Genomic DNA, 20,922 nt, shown 5'->3' on the forward strand with positions numbered 1-20,922 from the left:
TACTTATTTTTTCAATGTAGAGCTGCATGACACTTACCACATTCTCAAAAGCAAGAGATTATAGAGTTTATCTTCAGTATTGTTTCGTGGTACAGCCATGAGAAAAGGCTGGCCAAAAAGTGAAGACCCAGTATGGTGGGTGTAACTTGAGTGTCTAAATTTTTCTCTTAGGCAAACAGGAATAATCACATGCTCTGTATCTTCTGTCCTATTGATGTTAATTTCAAACCTACAAGGACAAAATTGATCATAAATTCTCAAATTTTGTTACCTTGTTTGATCTTTTCTTAATACTTTGCATAATAAATTTTATACTTACACATAAATATCATCCCGTTCCATAATACTACTAAGGTTTTCATCCATTGCGAATATTCTGTGAAATCTATGATTGTATATATCAGTAACTATCATCTAAAAGGAAATAAATTTCTATTTAGCTGGTTTTACAATACTGAGAAACTAAACACCATCATAAACAATTTAATCCCAGAAATATCTTACCTTATCTGCAGATACTCCTGACAAAGCGGACAATGCTGTACAAAGATCTAGTATGTTTCCAATTTTGGGGACAATCACTTTGTACTAAAAAAGAGAAAAGAAAATCACAATGACTTTACTACTTTGGGAAAAAAAAACAGATGAGAGAGTAAATTCATGGTTGCTCACTCAGATTTTTTTGGTTCACAATGTCTGCCTCCAATCTTGTCACTACACAGGATGACTTATCCTAACCTTATTGTTTATTGGCTCCTCAATTCAAAGACCTACACTTGCACTGAACCACAGTCAACTTTGTGGGCTTCATCATTATCTGAAATTGCTCCATTCTGCTATTTTAAACTCTTAATGACTACTTACAATTTTTTTCTCCTGAAAACTCATCCTTATTTATTGGATTATAGCAAGATTTCTAGTCCTTTAAAAAAAAAAATTCAAGGGCCATACAAAATGATCAACTTAAAATTAGCCTGCTACAGATTTGCTGAATTTTGAGTCCTGTCTGCAGTTGCCTTGGCAGATTTAGACCAAATGGTTTTGCAAGCCTTATACCGCCAGCAGCTAGACAGTCCCCTTCTCTGACCTAAAGGGTATAATTTTAGAAATGTGAACACAAATTCCTTTGGTCGAAAGTAAAAGCATATTTTTATCAGTTCTCATAAAAAGGGCAAATTACCCAATGAAATACTGACCTGAAGGTATCTGGTTTGACAAATTCAGGAGGGAAATATAAAGCAGCAGCAAAAGAAATAGCTGAAATTTGTTTAACTGAGTACATGACTCGTCTTTACTAGACTTAATTACTTTGAATGAAAGTGCCGTAGTTTAATGAAAACTGTATGTATTCTTTTTTTTTTTTTTTTTTTTTTACAGGCAGAGTGGATAGTGAGAGAGAGAGACAGAGAGAAAGGTCTTCCTTTTTGCCATTGGTTCACCCTCCAACAGCCGCTGTGGCTGGCGCATCTCGCTGATCCAAAGCCAGGAGCCAGGTGCTTCTCCTGGTCTCCCATGCGGTGCAGGGCCCAAGCACTTGGGCCATCCTCCACTGCCTTCCCGGGCCATAGCAGAGAGCTGGCCTGGAAGAGGGGCAACCGGGATAGAATCCGGTGCCCCAACCGGGACTAGAACCCGGTGTGCCGGCGCCGCAAGGCGGAGGATTAGCCTGTTAAGCCACGGCGCGGGCCCAAAACTGTATGTCTTCTGACCTTATTGCTAATAAACCCAAATACTTCCATCAATCAATGGTAAGATCAAAGTTTTGTTGAAAGCCTAACTTTCACACAAATTTTATGACTATTACGTATTAACAAAGTGAGCTATTTTGTTGGAACTGAAGACTCACATAAAACAAACTTCTAAGGCAGGGATCATATCTGTCTTATTTAGGAGCAGAGTTTTATACTCAATAGGTACTTAAAATATTTGCATCAATGAAATTTTTGAGTCCTCCTCCATTAATATTTAAGTTACAAGGGTTACAAATAAAGATTTATGAGATCCCTATCTTGAAAGAATTCCTAGACTAGGAGAGAAAAGATAAAAGTAAACCAAAAGTCATAATAAAATTTGCTAAGTGCCATAACAGAATTTAGGGGAATAGAAGCTAGAAGAAGAAAGTTCTTCTTTCACCAGGATGGGTTAAATATCAAAAAAGAATTAACTGATTAATAAAGAAGGGAAAAAATATAGTGTTTTGCTCATATAATGTAAAACAATCCAGTTATAACACTAGCAATAAGGCGGACAACTAACACTAATGTCCACAAGGTTTTTGCATAAAATAAACATGCGATACATTAAAGTATTTAAAATTAGAGCATTATTCAAATAACTAATTTTTGTATAAATTTTTATTTCTCCTCTAAGTCCTTACAATGTCTAAAAATTACAAGTATTTAAATATGCTATTATCGCATCATGAATTTAAATGTATAGCATTAGCTTTACTTCTGATAGTCACCAGGAAAAGAAAAATTACAGTTAACATCAAAAAAAGTCCAAGTTAGAAAATACAGAAAATACTATATTATTAATCTTAGCAATCTAACATTTATCCCAACATCATAAAATCAAACCATCTCTTTTTTTGATGAGAAATGGCCTCTGAGAATTTTGTTTATATATAACATAAGGATACTTTATAGATATCCTTCATAACCCTTTCAAGAGTTTAAAATGTTATACTTATTTCCAAAGTATTTGGCTTATAAAACCTTACACAAATACACATTATTATTGAATTGTTATTAAGGATTCAACACTGATTTTCTTTTAATAAGGATTCAACTCTATTTTTTTTTTTTTCATAAAAATAACAAACAAAAAGAAAGTAATCATTACTCACCTGCATAGGTTTGGTAAGTGGATCCATTCTAACTAAATAAACTTCTAAGGTACGTTCTTTTTTCATGGGCAATGGAAGTGTTAAATAACAAAAAGGGTCAAATGTTACGGAAATTTTAGCACACTCAGGACAAACTAAAGTTGATTTGAAAAGGCCATGAAATATGTCTACTATAATAGAATCGTTTCTTTTTAAATGGTTTTCCCAGGCTTCTTCAGCAACCACCTACATGGAAAACAGACACAAATTACAAAGCGGTACCACAGAACTAAAACAACAGTGACAATAACATCATAAAATTTACCTTATCTGGCCTTCCATCAGCATCTTTTAATTGTATATATGGTTTTTTCCTAATTCTATTCAAATCTTCATGTAATCCATCTAATAGGAAAGCTAATAATTCTTGACAGTCCTGCTGCTGATATCCAGAGAACTGAGGTGCAAAACGTCCTACTTGTGTCTATAACAAAAACAAAACCAAAGTCAGCTAGGCATAGGATTTTTTTTTAAAAAACTACACAACTGATCCTCATTATTCATGAATCCCACAGTGTTTATTCTCCTGTTTGTTAAAATTTGTTTATAACCTTAAAATCAACTTGTGACATATTTTGTGGTCAAGTTTTGAATATGCTTAGGGAGTAAGTTACTCATTTGATATGCACATTATCAGCTGGGTTCAAAGAAGGTGAACTTGCCTTCTAGTTTCAGCTGTCATGATATAAATGAATATAATTTTTGTGGCTTATTTGGTACTATTTTTCTATATTTCTATGTATTTTCTTGCTATTGTTAGTAATTTTAGTGTTTAACATGGTTCCTAAACATAGCACTGATGTACTGAATTATGTTCATAAATGTAAAATGACTAGGATGTGCCTTATGGACAAACATGTTAGATAAGCTTTGTTTAGGCATGCTTTATAGTGTTACTGGCTATGAATTCACTGTTAAGGAATAAACAATACATATATAAGGAATAAAACAAATTTTATTTAATTTAAAATACACGTCTTTAAATAGAAATACAAATAAAACAAAATTATGTACTGACTGGTTGGTGGAAATGTTGTGACCAGGGACTTGGTATAATCAAACCCTTTTTCCCTGGAAACAACAGTGTAATATTCATTAATTCCAGAACATAATTACTGTGAATGAGAATTGACAGTACACACACACATACACACACACAATATTACATTTTGTTTTGCATTCCTAGTAAGCACTCAATGAAGTGTATCTATAACAAAATAGACCAATACATGAAATTCTTAAAAATACATAAATGTATTAATTTGTTTGGTTGTAGCTTTATTTGTCATTAGCTGCTGTTACACTATTTGTCAAAGTATTTTCTGGGTGTTTTTAATTCTCACCTCTAGGTTTTCCTATTGCTTCCTCCTGTAAACATCTGCTAGACAGAAAATAAGCGACAAGTTCTCATCCTTGCCACATTTTCATATATAATTACATATCTAAAAACATCTTAAAAGTAACTATTTGACAAGATGCAAAAAAATGGAGACTTAAAGAAAGAACAAGGAGAAATTATGGCAAAGTTGTGTACTGAAGACTTAAAATTTGGTAATATTTTGTTCTGGGTGAGTAGAAAAAAACTATACATTTCCTGCTTAGTTTCTATGTGTAAAAAAGACAATGAATATCATAGAGGTAATAGAAATATTTGTGTATAATACACGATTTTCCTAGTCTTTGGAGTACTGTAGTCTGAAACAGCTATGTAAATACTTATTGCTACCTCTCAGTGGTGATTCTTTCACCATATCAGTGTTTCTCAATCATTTTTCACCACTGTCCCCCACTGACTCAGGTCCTTCCTAGAAATATATGTTTTAAACTAGCTACCGCTCCTATCCATGGACCCTGACATTTTATACTGCCCAACTATTCATGCACTGTTTTCTTTTGGAGGCTAACAGACTACTGTTCAAATAACAGATACTATTCTCCCAGCCCCTCTGCCATCAACCGATTTTCATCTTCTAGGGGAATGATATAACTCTTGTTGAGAGTGCAATTTCAACACTAACCTTAAACGCTCTTGGGGTGACGTAGCTAAACTTTCCAGACCACATTTGCTTGATCAATTCAGCATAAGATTTAGCTATTTCACCTCTCATTCCTAGGGGATTGTCAAAATTCAGTTCTTCTTGATATTTATCATTGAGGAAATATTCCGTAAGTGGAGGTGTGTTGCTCAAACACTGCAAAGAATAAAATGTATTTTCAAATAAAAGTAACCATACCTATACTTTTCTTAAGACATGTTAAAGTCAAGAAGGAAATAAATTGATTTGCTGTAGCATACAGAGAAAAACTTAACTGGTTTCTTATATACATAAGTTAACTGGTCAAAAAACGCTTAAATGATGTACTAAACTATTCATTTCCCAAATTCGAAGTCAAGTACTTATAGTAAATAAAAATGTTAATATTTGTTGCTGTAAAATTTGCATTAATTTGAACCACAGCAAACTACCTGTTAACTGAGAGAGAAGCTCAGAGTTCTCATTCTTTCTTTTACTTCACTGGTAGAAATTATGGATTGTCTACTCACTCCAGGTACCTGAAAATTAGCCTGAGTTGGTAAAAACTGAGATATAGTGCAGGTAAGAAATTTAATAAAGACACAGCTGGTCCTCTGTATTTGCAGGTTCTGAAAGCACAGCTTCGAACAAACATGGATAGAAAATATTTGGAAAAAAAAAACAACCCTGTATTTCTACTGAACATGTACAGACTTTTGCCATTATTCTCTAAACAAAGCACAACTATTTATATGGCACTGGCACTGTACTAGGTATTAAAAGTAATCTAGAGATGATTTAGAGTACACAGGAAGAATGTTCAAAGATAGTAATTCTAACACAATTGACATAAGGGACTTGAGCATTCACAGATATTGGTATCTGCAGGAGGTCATAGAACAGACCTCCCAAGAAAACAAAGGGACATTCATATTTACTGCTTCCACCATCAATTACTGTTATAAAAGAACAGTCTTTAAACATTCCATTTGGCCAACCATTTTTAGAAGGGACAATACAGACTAGCTGGGCCTAGGAAACAAACTTAAGTTACTTGAACTCTTGGTGTGTCCTTACTTTCTTCAGTTCTTTAATATCCTAATAGTCCAAATTTCTTGTATTACAAAATGAAAACCGAGTAAGTTAATTCTGCAACTCTTTCCCATTTTGAATAATTTAGTACTTAAAGCACATGGTAGAAGTACAACTTTCCCATATTAATCTCAAGATGAAATAATTTTAAGTTGATGCTACCATAAAATTTGACCTCAATATAAATCTAATATTGTTTTGTCAACTACATGGTTAGAATGTGCCATGACTGCACAGACAATTAGCTAACTTTTTTGCCCCCTACAGTAAGATATTTGTCTTAGAATCAAGTGGTAGTGAAACTAGCTGCTTCCATGTAAAACAGTAAAAACCCACATTTATGTGATCTTAAATTTATATTAAAGGAAATCAATAGGCTTGGTAGATATGAAAATTCAACCAGCTGTGTTCACATATAACTTAAATGCTATATACTACAACTATATACCACTGAAGTTTATCTGAAACTCCAATATAAGCATATTCAATTTTTACTTAGTCTTTTGAGATGAATTCTGGGGCTGTTTTATATTTCAATTATAAACCAAAATAAGCTTCATTCAAATAATCATAATATCTATTTAGGAATATTTTCTTTGGGGCTGGCACTGTAGCATAGCAGGTTAAGCCTCTGCCTACAGCGCCGCATGTCCTGTGGGTGTTGGTTCTAGACCCAGCTGCTCCACTTGTGATCCTGCTCCCTGCTGATGGCCTGTGAAAGCAGTAGAGGATGATCCAAATGCTTGGGCCCCTGCACCCATCTGAGAGACCTGGAAGAAATCCTGGTTCCTGGTTTCGGACTGGCCCAACTCTGGCTGTTGTGGCATTTTGGGGAGTGAACCAGTGGGTGGAGGACTTCTTTGTCTCTCCATCTCTCTGTGTGTACCTTTGCTTCTCAAATAAATGAATAAACTTTTTTTTAAAAAACAGTACCTAAATTGGTAGTGACCCCTAACTCCAGACAAAAGTGAGCACTGTTATTAATATCATGGAATTTGTTACATATCTTTTAGGCAATGAAAATAATATAAACAGTTAAAATGTTTAGGGTAAGCAATAAGGGCCTTAAGAGTCATTAATACATCATGTTCAGCTGTAAAAAGTAATTATTTATGTAAGCAAAAGGAAAGCAGTGAAAGGGATACTTTTGGACTATCTTCTTAAATTCTTTTCAACAACACTCAATCTATAATACTCCTTTTGAGTTTCATTTTGTCTTCTTTTGTACTAAATATCCTTGTAATTATGAACTCAGCACTAAGGAGAAGCACAAGCAATCTAGAATACATGATGGCTACATGGAGTATAAATTCTATCATTTACTACCTGATTTAGTAAATAGGATCTATATCACATAATCAATTGGCAAAGGGGACTTTAGATATTAATTTCCATCAATTAGTTTTCAAATCTTTTTTTTATTAGTTCAAGGTTATATAAGAACATATTTTCCTGTCTGTCAACATGATCATACAAAGAATCTAATTTATAGCTTCACCAAGTATCTCAAAGAACCAAGTTGTACAAACATGATTGATTTTTTTGTTTGTTTTAAAGATTTTATTGATTTATTTGAGAGGTAGAGTTACAGTGAGGAGGAGAGACAGAAAAAAAGGTCATCCATCCGCTGGTTCACTCCCCAACTGGCCGCAATGGTTGGAGCTGAGCTGATCTGAAGCCAGAAGCCAGAAGCTTCCTTTGGGTCTCCCACATGGGTGCAGAGGCCCAAGCACCTGGGACATCTACTGCTTTCCCAGGCCACAGCAGAGAGCTGGATTGGAAGACAAGCAGGCCGAACTAGAACCAGTGCCCACATAAGAGGCTGATGCTGCAGGCAGAGGATTAATCTACCGTGCCACAGTATTGGCCCCAATAAAACGGATTCCTGAACTTTGTTTTTATTTAATTATTCACATGTATCCTGATTTTGCAAAGAGCTTGCAGGTATACTAAAAAATTTTTTAGCTTTCCAGAAGTATCCAGAGTGATTTAAATAAAAATGTACATCTAAATCATGTAACTTGCTTGCTATAGATAATGGTCCTTGCATGCTTTCAGATTAGAACCCCAGATAATTAGAAGGGTCTGTGTTTTGCCCACCTATGTAGCTGAATCCTTTGCCAATCTTTTTTCCCTTTTTATCCATATCTGGCCTTACTTGATAATTTGTTGTTTCTTGAACTCCATACTTCTGTCACTCTGTGATTTTGCACCATTCCTCTGTATACTTGAAAATGTACTCTTTTTGCCTTACCAACTTCTAATAACCCACTGACATCAGGCATCTTGTCTATAAAGTTTCTCTTATATTATTTCCTCTGTATGTTTCCATATTGCTTAGTGGTCACTTTTACTACAGCACTTAAATTTATAATGTACTACAACCCTGATTTTTAGTTTGTCTGCCTTGGCAAATAGACTGAGACCTCCATGACAGCTTTTATATTTACATCCTCATCACTGAGTACCTTGTATCACTTGGCACTTAGCATGTGTACGATACATGTATGATTAATAAAAATGGTGTTTTTTTTTTTGCTTATATTTACTCATTTATTTATCTGCCTGGTTTTTATTCTTTTTACTTCAAAGTTTAGCACAGAGTATTCAATTAAATTCTTATTGAATGGAATATTACCAAATGTGGGAAAGATGTATTTGCTTGTTAATGAATCGTCTCAAAAGTATCTTCAAGCACTTCTACTTGAATATTAAACCAACGGAAGGGCAGAACTTATTAAAAGCTTTCCCACTCTTATGTCTTTCATTCAACCCATTATCTGCTTTGCAGTAAGCCTCCACTTTGATTTTTTTAAAACTCCTTGAAAAAGATACCAGTACCAATTTTCACAGTGATACTGCTGGTTTGCAACTAATTATAATTCAATACTACAAACTAAATAACAAAACAGAGATAGTTTTGATGATAGATAACTGCTTATCATACATGCGATGATATCACAACCAACATTTAAATTTATGCAATTTAGTCTGAAAAGGGGCTAAAACAGCATTCTACTTTTGTTGAACATACTATTTCAAGAAATTCACAAGCTACATTTTTCTAATTTTACAATGCATACTAATACAAAAGTTCAATAGTCACTGTTGTATACACAAATTATGATAGTTTAGGAACTAGGGTGGCACAGGCATTTAGCCTAGTGTTTAAGATGCCCATGTTCCCACACTGAGATACATAGGCTTGATAACTGGTTCTGGCACCTGACTCTGGCTTCCTGCTCATGTAGACCCTAGGATACAGTGGTGATTGCCCAAGTAGTGGGGTTCCTGGATTAAATCCTCAACTCCCAGCTTCAACTTGGCCAAGCACCACACATTATGGGCATTTGGTAAGTGGACCAGTGGATGGGAGCTCTCATTCTCCACCTGTTTCTTAAGTAAAAAAAACAAAAACAAAAACTAAGGTGATGCCAGACTTTTCTCCTTCATTCTGAAAACATCATTACATTAGAATAAAGTATGCTTTTAAAATAATATGAAGACCAGTAGAAACATTAAAAGCTCTCCTCACTCTGGGTAGAAATTTCAAGATATAATTAGAATAAAAGTAAAACAAAAATATATCCATGTTCCAAGTGATATTATAACAGTATTGAATGCCAGAACTCTGGCAGGACAAAGAAGTCAGTGTTTAAAAATTTTTCATAATGTAGTTTGATTTATAATTACATTATACAATTTTTTATTTGATCTTTCCATATGAGGCTACCTTTGAAATATGAACATCTTTGACAAGGGTGAGAAAATTGTTCTCCTGGCCTTGTTGCCATTAAACATAATGTTTTCAAGAATAATGACAATTTCCGTAATTTTTAATAATAAAAACCATAACCTGAATTCTTATTTTATTTTATTTATTTATTTATTTTTTTTTATTTTTGACAGGCAGAGTGGACAGTAGAGAGAGAGACAGAGAGAAAGGTCTTCCTTTTGCCGCTGGTTCACCCTCCAATGGCCGCCGCGGTAGGTGCGCTGCGGCCGGCGCACCACGCTGATCCGATGGCAGGAGCCAGGTGCTTCTCCTGGTCTCCCATGGGGTGCAGGGCCATAACCTGAATTCTAAAGCACCTAGTTGAAAGACTCTTCTACTGCATGGATATAATTTTCTTATCAGATGAGTCAGTTTCAAAGCAATTCCTTTCATATATGTAGAGACAGGAAACTTCCCTTTTAATCAGTAAGGTACCTTGAGTGCTATATAATATGGATTAAAAAAAAATCACAAAACATGTGTTGTGCCTATTTGAAGACCTCTCATTCTCAATGCTTTCTAGACAGTAAAATAGAACAAAACTTAAACTTTCTTAACATACATGGTTGTTTCTAGCAAAAAATGAGTACATGAATTTATCTTGAAAAACAAATAGATTATATAAACAGTAAGCATGTTATTTTGGGGTTGCTTATAAATTTTGTGACACGTCTACCAGTTATTTGGAGTAATAACTCTATTAATTTATTAAAGTTCAACTGCATGAAACTGACAAATGTCCAAACTTCAGTGTCAGAACTAAATCTTACAGTTCATCACCAACAAGATGAAGCTCAGATATGAAGCAATGTGACTTCTATAAAACACATATATATCTTAAGCCAAATATGTATTTTATCATTGTGCCCAGAGGTGGTCCTAAAATTGGGTAGAATTTTACAATATCATGTTAAAAACAAAGCTAATCAAATTGAAGAGAAATATTCTGTACAACTAGTTCCAATTCTTAAAGCAAAACAGAAAAAGTTAAAAAAAAAATCATTGCATTAATTAACAGGTAAATGTACTTGTTAAAAAGATTAGACTTTTATTTAAATGTTTAATGACCTCTTGGCATGTTGTTATGCAAAAATTTTTATGAGAATTTGAAGATTTAAGGGTAAATAACTAAAATACAAATTTAGTATATGGTAGACATTTTGTCATTCTTTAATTTAACCTCTATGATTGAATGACTGGTTGGAATTTCCAGGATATAAGCTACTAAAAAGTTGATTCATTAGGAATAGTAAGAAAGGCTGATGTACGTACAAGTCAATTATTTATTAAGTAGAACTGATTGAGTTTCTTACTCTAAGTGGCTTTGTGGTTCTCTGCTTGTACCTGCATATATAATTTTATATGAGAAACTGCTTTAATCGGAATTAGGAATCTTAAGATATTTTCCTTAGTTTAATGTATTAAGACTGAGTCTTCACATGCACTCCCCCTCTACTTAGAATATTCTTCTGCAATAAGAAATGCCTATTTATTCTTTGATACTCACTTTAGCGTATCTTCTACGTGTTACAAGTTCTTCAGTGCCTCAAAGAACTAATAGTCCTTTATCTGGGCTAATTTTATACCTTGAAATCATTTACAGTGCACTTAAGAACAAAGTCTATGTCTCACTCACTTTTTTACCCCAGGATCTAGTACAATGCCTACCTAGCTTAACAAAGGTATGTTGAATGAATGAAAACTATAGTAGAAACACTTGGAGCAGCAGGAAAGCACTTCACCAAAATGGATATCTGAACTGCCCCTGCTACAACACTAACCTATCCAAAAATTCTACAAGTCCAAATCATGCCTGAAGAAGTTTCCTAATGAATGAAAGTAACTATTGTGAATGGCCTAACAATTATGAAGATAAACATATATAACTAAAATTTATGTAAATGAAACATATTTATGAAAGATTGTTTTCTCTAAATCTTCAACCTGGAAGAAGACATAAAAATTTTATATGGACTGTTTCTAAAGAAATCATTTATCAACGAATATTTGGCTACACGTATACAAATTTGTATCTAGTGCCAATCCTGAAGAATTATTTCAAATAGGGAATGCATAAATCATCCAAATATTTTATAAAGTATTAACTCCATGAAAAAGTTTCTAGTTATAAATTTCCTTACTTAACTCAAAATTCTGAAACTAGAATATTATTTGAAATAAAATATGAATTTCATATAACTTTCATTATTTACTCGGAAAGATAAGACTGCACGGCACACTTTTCTTTATACACACATGCACAAATTCTATTGCTTTCCTATTACTTTCAAAAAGTTCTTCCCCTAAGTATGTTCTTATCAATAAAACTGATGTTTGTGGAGTTCTCTGAAAAATTATAAATGACACATGTAAGAATTTCAATTTTGTACTTCACTATAAACTGCTATATAGGACTTTTAAAATTTGATGGAGTCGAATTTCTATATATAATCATATCTCAAGTCTGTAATCAATATATTTTAGGAAATGAATAATTAATAGCCATCCCATAACTTGCAATGAATCTGGAATTTCCCCAGTACCTGGAAAATAGTCAAAGTAATCCCCTTCAAAAAGAGAAAGTTGTCTTTTGTAATGCTGAATATGAACCACTCCCTTTCTGTTCAGGTGCTCCAGAATCCCAATTCTCAAGTGATCATGTATGCTCACTATTTTAGTAAACCGGTAACTAGAACAGGAAAGAAAACAAACTTAAATTTTTGATTACCTAAAGCTTTTGAGTTGTGTAACTCATCTTGTAAGCTGACCAAAATGTAACATCACTCACAACTCTTTAAAAAATAGCTTCATCTTCAAAGTGCCCAATACTAAATATAAAAACCCAATCTAAAATAAGATTCATTCTCATTTTGTTATGCTTTAAAAATAAAGCCTGAAGTAATTCACAGTTAATGTCAGGTAGAATATCCTCATTTTTCTTCTTGATCTTAAAGTAAGGCAGATAAAGAATTTTCAGATATGCCATCTGTCATGACAATAGTATATACATTCTGAAAATGTACTACGTAATTCCAAAACATTCTGTTAATTTCTAGGATTTGGCTCAAGTTCTGTAATGAGACAGTAAATGATAAAGGAAAAGTCGGATGTAATCTTTCACCATGAAGTACTTCAAATGTAGGCTTGTCTCATTATCAAGTTGATTTTAAAAATGAGATATTCATTTGCTATTCTCATATTTGTTATTTTTTTCCCCAGGAAAGGCAAATCGCATTAGATTTGAGAGATCAACTCCAAAGAGCTCTACTTATCCAAGTGAATACAAATAGAGCTGTCTTTTGCTTTACATTTCCATTCTGTTCTCAAGATTTTTAAAAAGAAAAAACATGGAAGTTTAAATGGATATAACTTTTTTTTTTTTAAACTTCTATTTAGGCCTTGGTACCATGCCTGCCCTCTCCCCTCACCAAGTAGTTAATGAATATCATAGTCCATTTAAAATGTTGAAATTTTACATAAAGCCCAAGTGTTTTTAAGACAGGTTTTTGAATTGGGCAAAGATGTTGTTCTAGCACTTTATTATATATGGTCTCTATGCTTAAGACATGAATGAAATTAAACTGCACTTAAAATCTCACTGTTGTCCCTTCCTTCAAATTTTATGGTATTTCTACTTCACAAACCACTTGAATTCAATGAAGAATTAAGATTCTGAGAATATAAGAACTAATGGAAAACATTACACAGGTTAGTACTGTCGATCCTTCTCCTCATCTCCCATCTGTAGGATTTAGGAAGAACTCTAAATTTGTCAAAAAGACCACCACTCTGTAACTTGTGGTGAGTACATACTGTAGCTAAAGAAATCATGGTTTTGTAAGAGCCACTGATATTCACATTGCAAGCAGAAAGAAATTGGATAGAGTATCTATCTTGACAAAAAAATAAGAAAGTCATTGTGCTAATGATTATTACATCACCACCAAGGCCATAAACTTCAGGTCAGGTATATTTACATGAAGTTTTAAAACTACTAGACTATGATAGCACTTGTCTGACTTTTAAAATTAAAAAATTTTTAGGAACAGGCTATTCAGCAAAGATTTTATGTTTAGATATTCACTTTATAGGAAGTATGCTAAAACCAAATGATTCTAATAACACTAAGAAATAAAATTGTTTTACTTTTTAAAAACTACAGCATATGAATTTAGTTTTCATGTTTAGTATATCTCCTACTGCATGAAACTCAGTAATTCATGAGTAATTCAAAACTGCCTCACAATGAAATAAATATCAACAGCAACTTTTTATGTAACAAGACAGCTAAAGAGAAAACAATGGATCTTCGTAATTTTTTGCATGCTAAGTCTTTTGCATATTATTTTCAGAAAAGGAACTTTTTTGAATAAATGAGTATTAAGAATTGTGTATTTTGTTAATCTTTTAGCTTTCCTGCAAAGGCATACAGGAGGGAATAGCAAAAATTTTTTTTTTAAAAAAAGTTTATCATTATTATATTCTTTAAGCAAAACAACTAAAACATACCTTTCCATATCATTTCATTACAACAGACCCATAAATCACAATAAGCTGAACCATGTTTTAGCCCAAACTATGAGTGTTTCTAATTACTTTCAGAGTCAAAAAACTTTCACTGTAAACCACTGTAGTGCTAGTATGATCTGTCAAGCAGTGACTAACATTGCAGCCCAATCTAAGTGATAGCAGATTGGTTATATCTGAAGGACATAAGCAATAATATCTCTTGTACTTAATATACACTGGAAATTCTGATTCTGTAGTTGCATTAAGCAAATATACATTGGGGCCGGTGCTGTGGCGTAGCGGGTAAAGCCGCTGCCTGCAGTGCCAGCATACCATATAGGCCCTGGTTTGAGTCCTGGCTGCTTCACTCCAATCCAGCTCTCTGCTATGTCCTGGAAAAGCAATGGAAAAATGCCCAAGTCCTTGGGCCCCTTAATGCGCATGGGAAACCTGGAAGAAGCTCCTGTCTCCGGATTGGCTCAGCTCCAGCCACAGTGGCGGCCATCTGGGGAGTGAATCAGTGGATTGAAGACCTCTCTCTCTCTCTCTCTCTCTCTCTCGCTGCCTCTGCTTCTCTGTAACTCTGTCTTCAAATAAATAATAAGCCTTTTTTTAAAAAAAAAAAAAAGTAAATATATGAGCTGTAAATTTTTTTCAACTGGAGCTATAGTTTTTTTTAAAAAATTAAGTTTTTGAGTTTAGACAGCTCTAAAATATTCATCTGTTAAAGAGTAGGTTCCAAACATTTCCGGTAAAATGATCTTTCTAATTCAGTGCTTCTGAAACCATATTGTAGAAGTAACACCTTTTTTTAAAAAAAATTCAAATCATCACAGATGCATACTTCTGGAAGATTAAAATAAGAAAAGCACTAGAAAAATCAAATTAAAATAAGCCCATTTTTCCTAGGTTTAATAAACTTCAATTACCCAAATTGCCCTATAAGTTTTTGATCACTTAAAATTTCTGTATTTATTTCATTGTTCACCAGCACTGTTTGTCCACAGACATGTAGTGAGAAACACTGTTCTAACGAACTTACTATTTCGGGTATTATACTAAATATTGGGGATATAAAATCAAAGACAGCCTCTGTTTCATGATTGCCATGGTGTAACAGTTACTTATCCAAGAGAAAGGGATAGAGAAGGGGGGCAAGTGTGGAAAAAGGCAAGTAGGGAGGAGGTAATAGTATACATAAAGCAGTTTGAAACAAAAAAATTGAAAGCAGACTTGGTTAGGGAGGTAAGCAGGCAGGATCCAGCTTGAGTTTTATTCTGTAAGTGATGGGAAACAGGTTTGAAATGTATCATTATCACAACTAAATAATCATATTTGCTTTTTAAACAATTTGGAAGGAGTATACTAAGAGGGTTGGAAAGGGGCAAATGGTGGAACAAAAAGATGATTTAGAGATTCATCTCAATAGTGCACAGAGAAGATGCTGAAGTAATGAAACAGTGTATTTGTGGCAAAAGAAAGGACAAATGGAAGTGATACTTAAGAGGTGGAATGAACAGAATTTGGTATAATCCTCAGGTTTTTGACTTAGGTTACCATGTAGATGGTTGAATCTATGAAGTATAAGAAATCAGGATTAGTCTTACAGGACTTGTTGAGCTTGTTATTTGTGGGTTATCTTGGCAGGAACCACCATTTAATAATTACATATTGGAGGGAAACTCAGGAAGCAGAAATTATGATTGACACAGATTTGCAATTTATTGGTAAATAAAGGGGCTAGAAGAAACTGAGCAAACAGCAAGACAAGAATGATCTTTCTGAGAACAATTTCTGTGAGGTGATATGATGGTCATGGTGATAGTGATAATTAGTTGCTGATACATAATTTGACTTTGGGCCAAATACTTCAACACCTTATATTAATTTTTACAGATGAAGAAACTAAGTTTCTTATCCAAAGTCACATGAGTTACAAATGATATAACTAGGATTTGAATCCAGGCAGTATAGATTGAAGTGAGACAAGGACTACTGAATGGGAGACGAGGAAGTAGGAAGAAAGCACAGATCATTCTCAAGGTCATGAGTCCTCTTCATTTCACCCTCTAATTTTTTTTTTTTTTTGACAGGCAGAGTGGACAGTGAGAGAGAGACAGAGAGAAAGGTCTTCCTTTTGCCCTCCAATGGCCGCCGCGGTAGCGCGCTGCGGCCGGCGCACCACGCTGATCCGATGGCAGGAGCCAGGGGCTTCTCCTGGTCTCCCATGGGGTGCAGGGCCCAAGGACTTGGGCCATCCTCCACTGCACTCCCTGGCCACAGCAGAGAGCTGGCCTGGAAGAGGGGCAACCGGGACAGGATCAGTGCCCCGACCGGGACTAGAACCCGGTGTGCCGGCGCCGCAAGGCGGAGGATTAGCCTAGTGAGCCACGGCGCCGGCTCACCCTCTAATTTAAATATAAAGACTACGTATATCTGCTGAAAGGAGGAAGAAGGGAGGTTAAAGGTATCCAACAAAGAGGAAACAATATTACAAGTGACAGGAAACTTAAAAGAGGTTCCCTGAAGGTGGTGGCATAATCATGAAAACAGATACATTTTGGTTTGGTACTAAGTGGAAAATTGAAAGTATGTTTTATTAATATACAAAAATCAATAGCCTTTGTATACACAGGCAATGCCACAGCTGAGGAAGAACTTCTAAAATCAATCCCATTCACAATAGCCACAAAAACAATCAAATACCTTGGAATAAACTTAACCAAAGACGTTAAAGATCTCTACGATGAAAACTACAAAACCTTAAAGAAAGAAATAGAAGAGGATACCAAAAAATGGAGACATCTTCCATGCTCATGGATTGGAAGAATCAATATCATCAAAATGTCTATTCTCCCAAAAGCAATTTATACATTCAATGCAATACCAATCAAGATACCAAAGACATTCTTCTCAGATCTGGAAAAAAATGATGCTGAAATTCATATGGAGACACAGAAGACCTCGAATAGCCAAAGCAATCCTGTACAACAAAAACAAAGCTGGAGGTATCACAATACCTGATTTCAGGGCATACTACAGGGCAGTTGTTATCAAAACAGCATGGTACTGGTAGAGAAACAGATGGATAGACCAATGGAACAGAATAGAAACACCAGAAATCAATCCAAACATCTACAGCCAACTTATATTTGACCAAAGATCCAAATCTAATCCCTGGAATAAGGACAGTCTATTCAATAAATGGTGCTGGGAAAATTGGATTTCCACATGCAGAAGCTTGAAGCAAGACCCATACCTATCACCTTACACAAAAACTCACTCAACATGGATTAAAGATCTAAATCTACGACCCGAAACCATCAAATTATTAGAGAGCATTGGAGAAACCCTGCAAGATATAGGAACAGGCAAAGACTTCTTGGAAAATACTCCAGCAGCACAGGCAGTCAAAACCTAAATTAACATTTGGGATTGCATCAAATTGAGAAGTTTCTGTACTTCAAAAGAGACAGTCAGGAAAGTGAAGAGGCAACCAACAGAATGGGAAAAAATATTTGCAAACTATACTACAGATAAAGGGTTGATAACCAGATTCTACAAAGAAATCAAGAAACTCCACAACAACAGAACAAACAACCCACTTAAGAGATGGGCCAAGGACCTCAATAGACATTTTTCGAAAGAGGAAATCCAAATGGCCAACAGACACATGAAAAAATGTTCAAGATCACGAGCAATCAGAGAAATGCAAATCAAAACCACAATGAGGTTCCATCTCACCCCGGTGAGAATGGCTCACATTCAGAAATCTACCAACAACAGATGCTGGAGAGGATGTGGGGAAAAAGGGACACTAACCCACTGTTGGTGGGAATGCAAACTGGTTAAGCCACTATGGAAGTCTGTCTGGAGATTCCTCAGAAACCTGAATATAACCCTACCATACAACCCAGCCATCCTACTCCTTGGAATTTACCCAAAGGAAATAAATTTGGCAAATAAAAAAGCCATCTGCACATTAATGTTTATTGCAGCTCAAGTCACAATAGCTAAGACCTGGAACCAACCCAAATGCCCATGAACAGTAGACTGGATAAAGAAATTATGGGACATGTACTCCATAGAATACTATACAGCAGTAAGAAACAACGAAACCCAGTCATTTGCAACAAGATGGAGGAATCTGGAAAACATCATGCTGAGTGAATGAAGCCAGTCCCAAAGAGACAAATATCATTTGTTTTCCCTCATCGGTGACAACTGAGCACCAAAGGGGAAACCTGTTAAGTGAAATGGACATTATAATATTATTATTAATTTTTTTGACAGGCAGAGTGGACAGTGAGAGAGAGAGACAGACAGAAAGGTCGTCCTTTGCCGTTGGTTCACCCTCCAATGGCCACCCCGGCTGCCGCGCTGCGGCCAGAGCATAGTGCTGATCCGAAGGCAGGAGCCAGGTACTTCTGCTGGTCTCCCATGCGGGTGCAGGGCCCAAGGACTTGGGCCATCCTCCACTGCATTCCCGGGCCACAGGAGAGAGCTGGCCTGGAAGAGGAGCAACCTGGACAGAATCCGGCACCCCGACCTGGACTAGAATCTGGTGTGCCGGTGCCGCAGGCAGAGGATTAGCCTATTGAGCCGCAGCGCCGGCCAGTATGTTTTACTACAATTTTGCTTATAAACTAACATTTTTGTCAAAAACTTTTTTTAGATACTGAAACTCCTCCTTGCAAAGTATATATACTTACAAAAGCCCTAGGAATTATTAATAATTATATATATTTATACATAATTATACATCAAATCTAATATATATAGATGAGGCAGTATTATCTGGTATACAACTGAAACATCATGGACCAGCATTATATACCGCTCAAATATCAAATGTGGCACATAACTGTGGCATTATGAATCAGTATTATATATTATTCAAATATTATAGATAGTTCTCTTTTTAGAGTTGGCACACATGTGAAAAAAAACCTTAATAGCATATATAAGACATTCCAATATATGTTTAGTGATTGTATAAACAAGATGTTTTCTGCTGAAGCAAAACAGACTTCTGATATAGGGATCTGGATGAGAAAAATGTATGAACAAGCATGAGAAGTAATGCTGTAGTCTTTACCTCTGGTAATTCTCTATTTTATGACCATATGAAAATTTTAAGCCATACCAAATAGAAATATATACTACCAAATGAGATCAAAACCCAACTCTGTGAAACCTCACTTACTTCCCCAATAGCTCTCTTTGTTTCCATGACATTTGGTTCATCATGCTTTCTATTTTATCACATATTATATCTTATTTATTTATATAGGTCTCTCATTCACTAGATCATGAATTTCCAGAGGATAGGCACTCTCTTTTTAACTTCTGCATCACCAATGTCTAGAACCATGCTTAGTAATGGATGTTTGTTGGGTCAGGTAAATAAATTAGCTAATAATAAAAAAAGAAAATTAATTTAGTTGTTCCTAATTCCTTCGTTCCTTTCTTTCTCCAACACTAAATGACCTAAATGACCTGAATTATATATATTTGATACTTCTTAAGAACATTGCCTGACTGACTTCCATAGTGGCTTAACCAGTTTGCATTCCCACCAACAGTGGGTTAGTGTCCCTTTTTCCCCACATCCTCTCCAGCATCTGCTGTTGGTAGATTTCTGAATGTGAGCCATTCTCACCGGGGTGAGATGGAACCTCATTGTGGTTTTGATTTGCATTTCTCTGATTGCTCGTGATCTTGAACATTTTTTCATGTGTCTGTTGGCCATTTGGATTTCCTCTTTCGAAAAATGTCTATTGAGGTCCTTGGCCCATCTCTTAAGTGGGTTGTTTGTTCTGTTGTTGTGGAGTTTCTTGATTTCTTTGTAGAATCTGGTTATCAACCCTTTATCTGTTAAGCCACTAGGGAAGTCAGTCTGGAGATTCCTCAGAAACCTGAATATAACCCTACCATACAACCCAGCCATCCCACTCCTTGGAATTTACCCAAAGGAAATTAAATTGGCAAACAAAAAAGCCATCTGCACCTTAATGTTTATTGCAGCTCAAGTCACAATAGCTAAGACCTGGAACTAACCCAAAAGCCCATGAACAGTAGACTGGATAAAGAAATTATGGGACATGTACTCCATAGAATACTATACAGCAGTAAGAAACAACGAAACCCGGTCATTTGCAACAAGATGGAGGAATCTGGAAAACATCATGCTGAGTGAATGAAGCCAGTCCCAAAGGGACAAATATCATATGTTCTCCCTGATTGGTGACAACTAACTGAGCACCAAAGGGGAAACCTGCTGAAGTGAAATGGACACTACAAGAAACAATGACCTGATCATCTCTTGTCCTGACTGTTGATGTACAATGTAATACTTTATCCTTTTTAGTATTTTTTGTTGTTGTTTTTCTAGTACTAGTGGTTGAACTCTGTAATTAACACACAATTATTCTTAGGTATTTAAATTTTAACTGAAAAGTGATCCCTGCTAAATATAAGAGTGGGAAAAAGAGAGGGAGGAGATGTACAATTTGGGACATGCTCAAGCTGACTTGCCCCAAATGGTGGAGTTAGAAACATGCCAGGGGGTTCCAATACAATCCCATCAAGCTGGCATGTACCAATACAATCTCACTAGTCCAAGTGATCAATTTCAGTTCACA

General features: G+C 35.2%; 1 protein-coding gene across 4 annotated transcripts in view; it reads right to left on the reverse strand.

The window, feature by feature from the left end:
- USP15 (ubiquitin specific peptidase 15) overlaps positions 1-20,922 on the reverse strand; it is a 127,250-nt gene that overhangs the window by 16,317 nt on the left and 90,011 nt on the right. For 2 of the 4 annotated variants that reach the window (XM_062203316.1, XM_062203315.1), the window contains 6 exons: positions 4,906-5,079; positions 3,153-3,311; positions 2,849-3,073; positions 505-588; positions 320-414; positions 38-229 (listed from right to left, as the gene is read on the reverse strand). In XM_062203316.1, the coding sequence (XP_062059300.1) occupies positions 38-229; positions 320-414; positions 505-588; positions 2,849-3,073; positions 3,153-3,311; positions 4,906-5,079 (929 nt within the window). Of the gene's footprint in view, positions 1-37; positions 230-319; positions 415-504; positions 589-2,848; positions 3,074-3,152; positions 3,312-4,905; positions 5,080-12,312; positions 12,459-20,922 lie in introns of those variants that run through there. The other 2 variants (XM_062203317.1, XR_009867034.1) reach the window with 2 other exon arrangements.

This window comes from Lepus europaeus, chromosome 10 (assembly GCF_033115175.1).
Source record: "Lepus europaeus isolate LE1 chromosome 10, mLepTim1.pri, whole genome shotgun sequence".
NCBI lineage: Eukaryota > Metazoa > Chordata > Mammalia > Lagomorpha > Leporidae > Lepus > Lepus europaeus.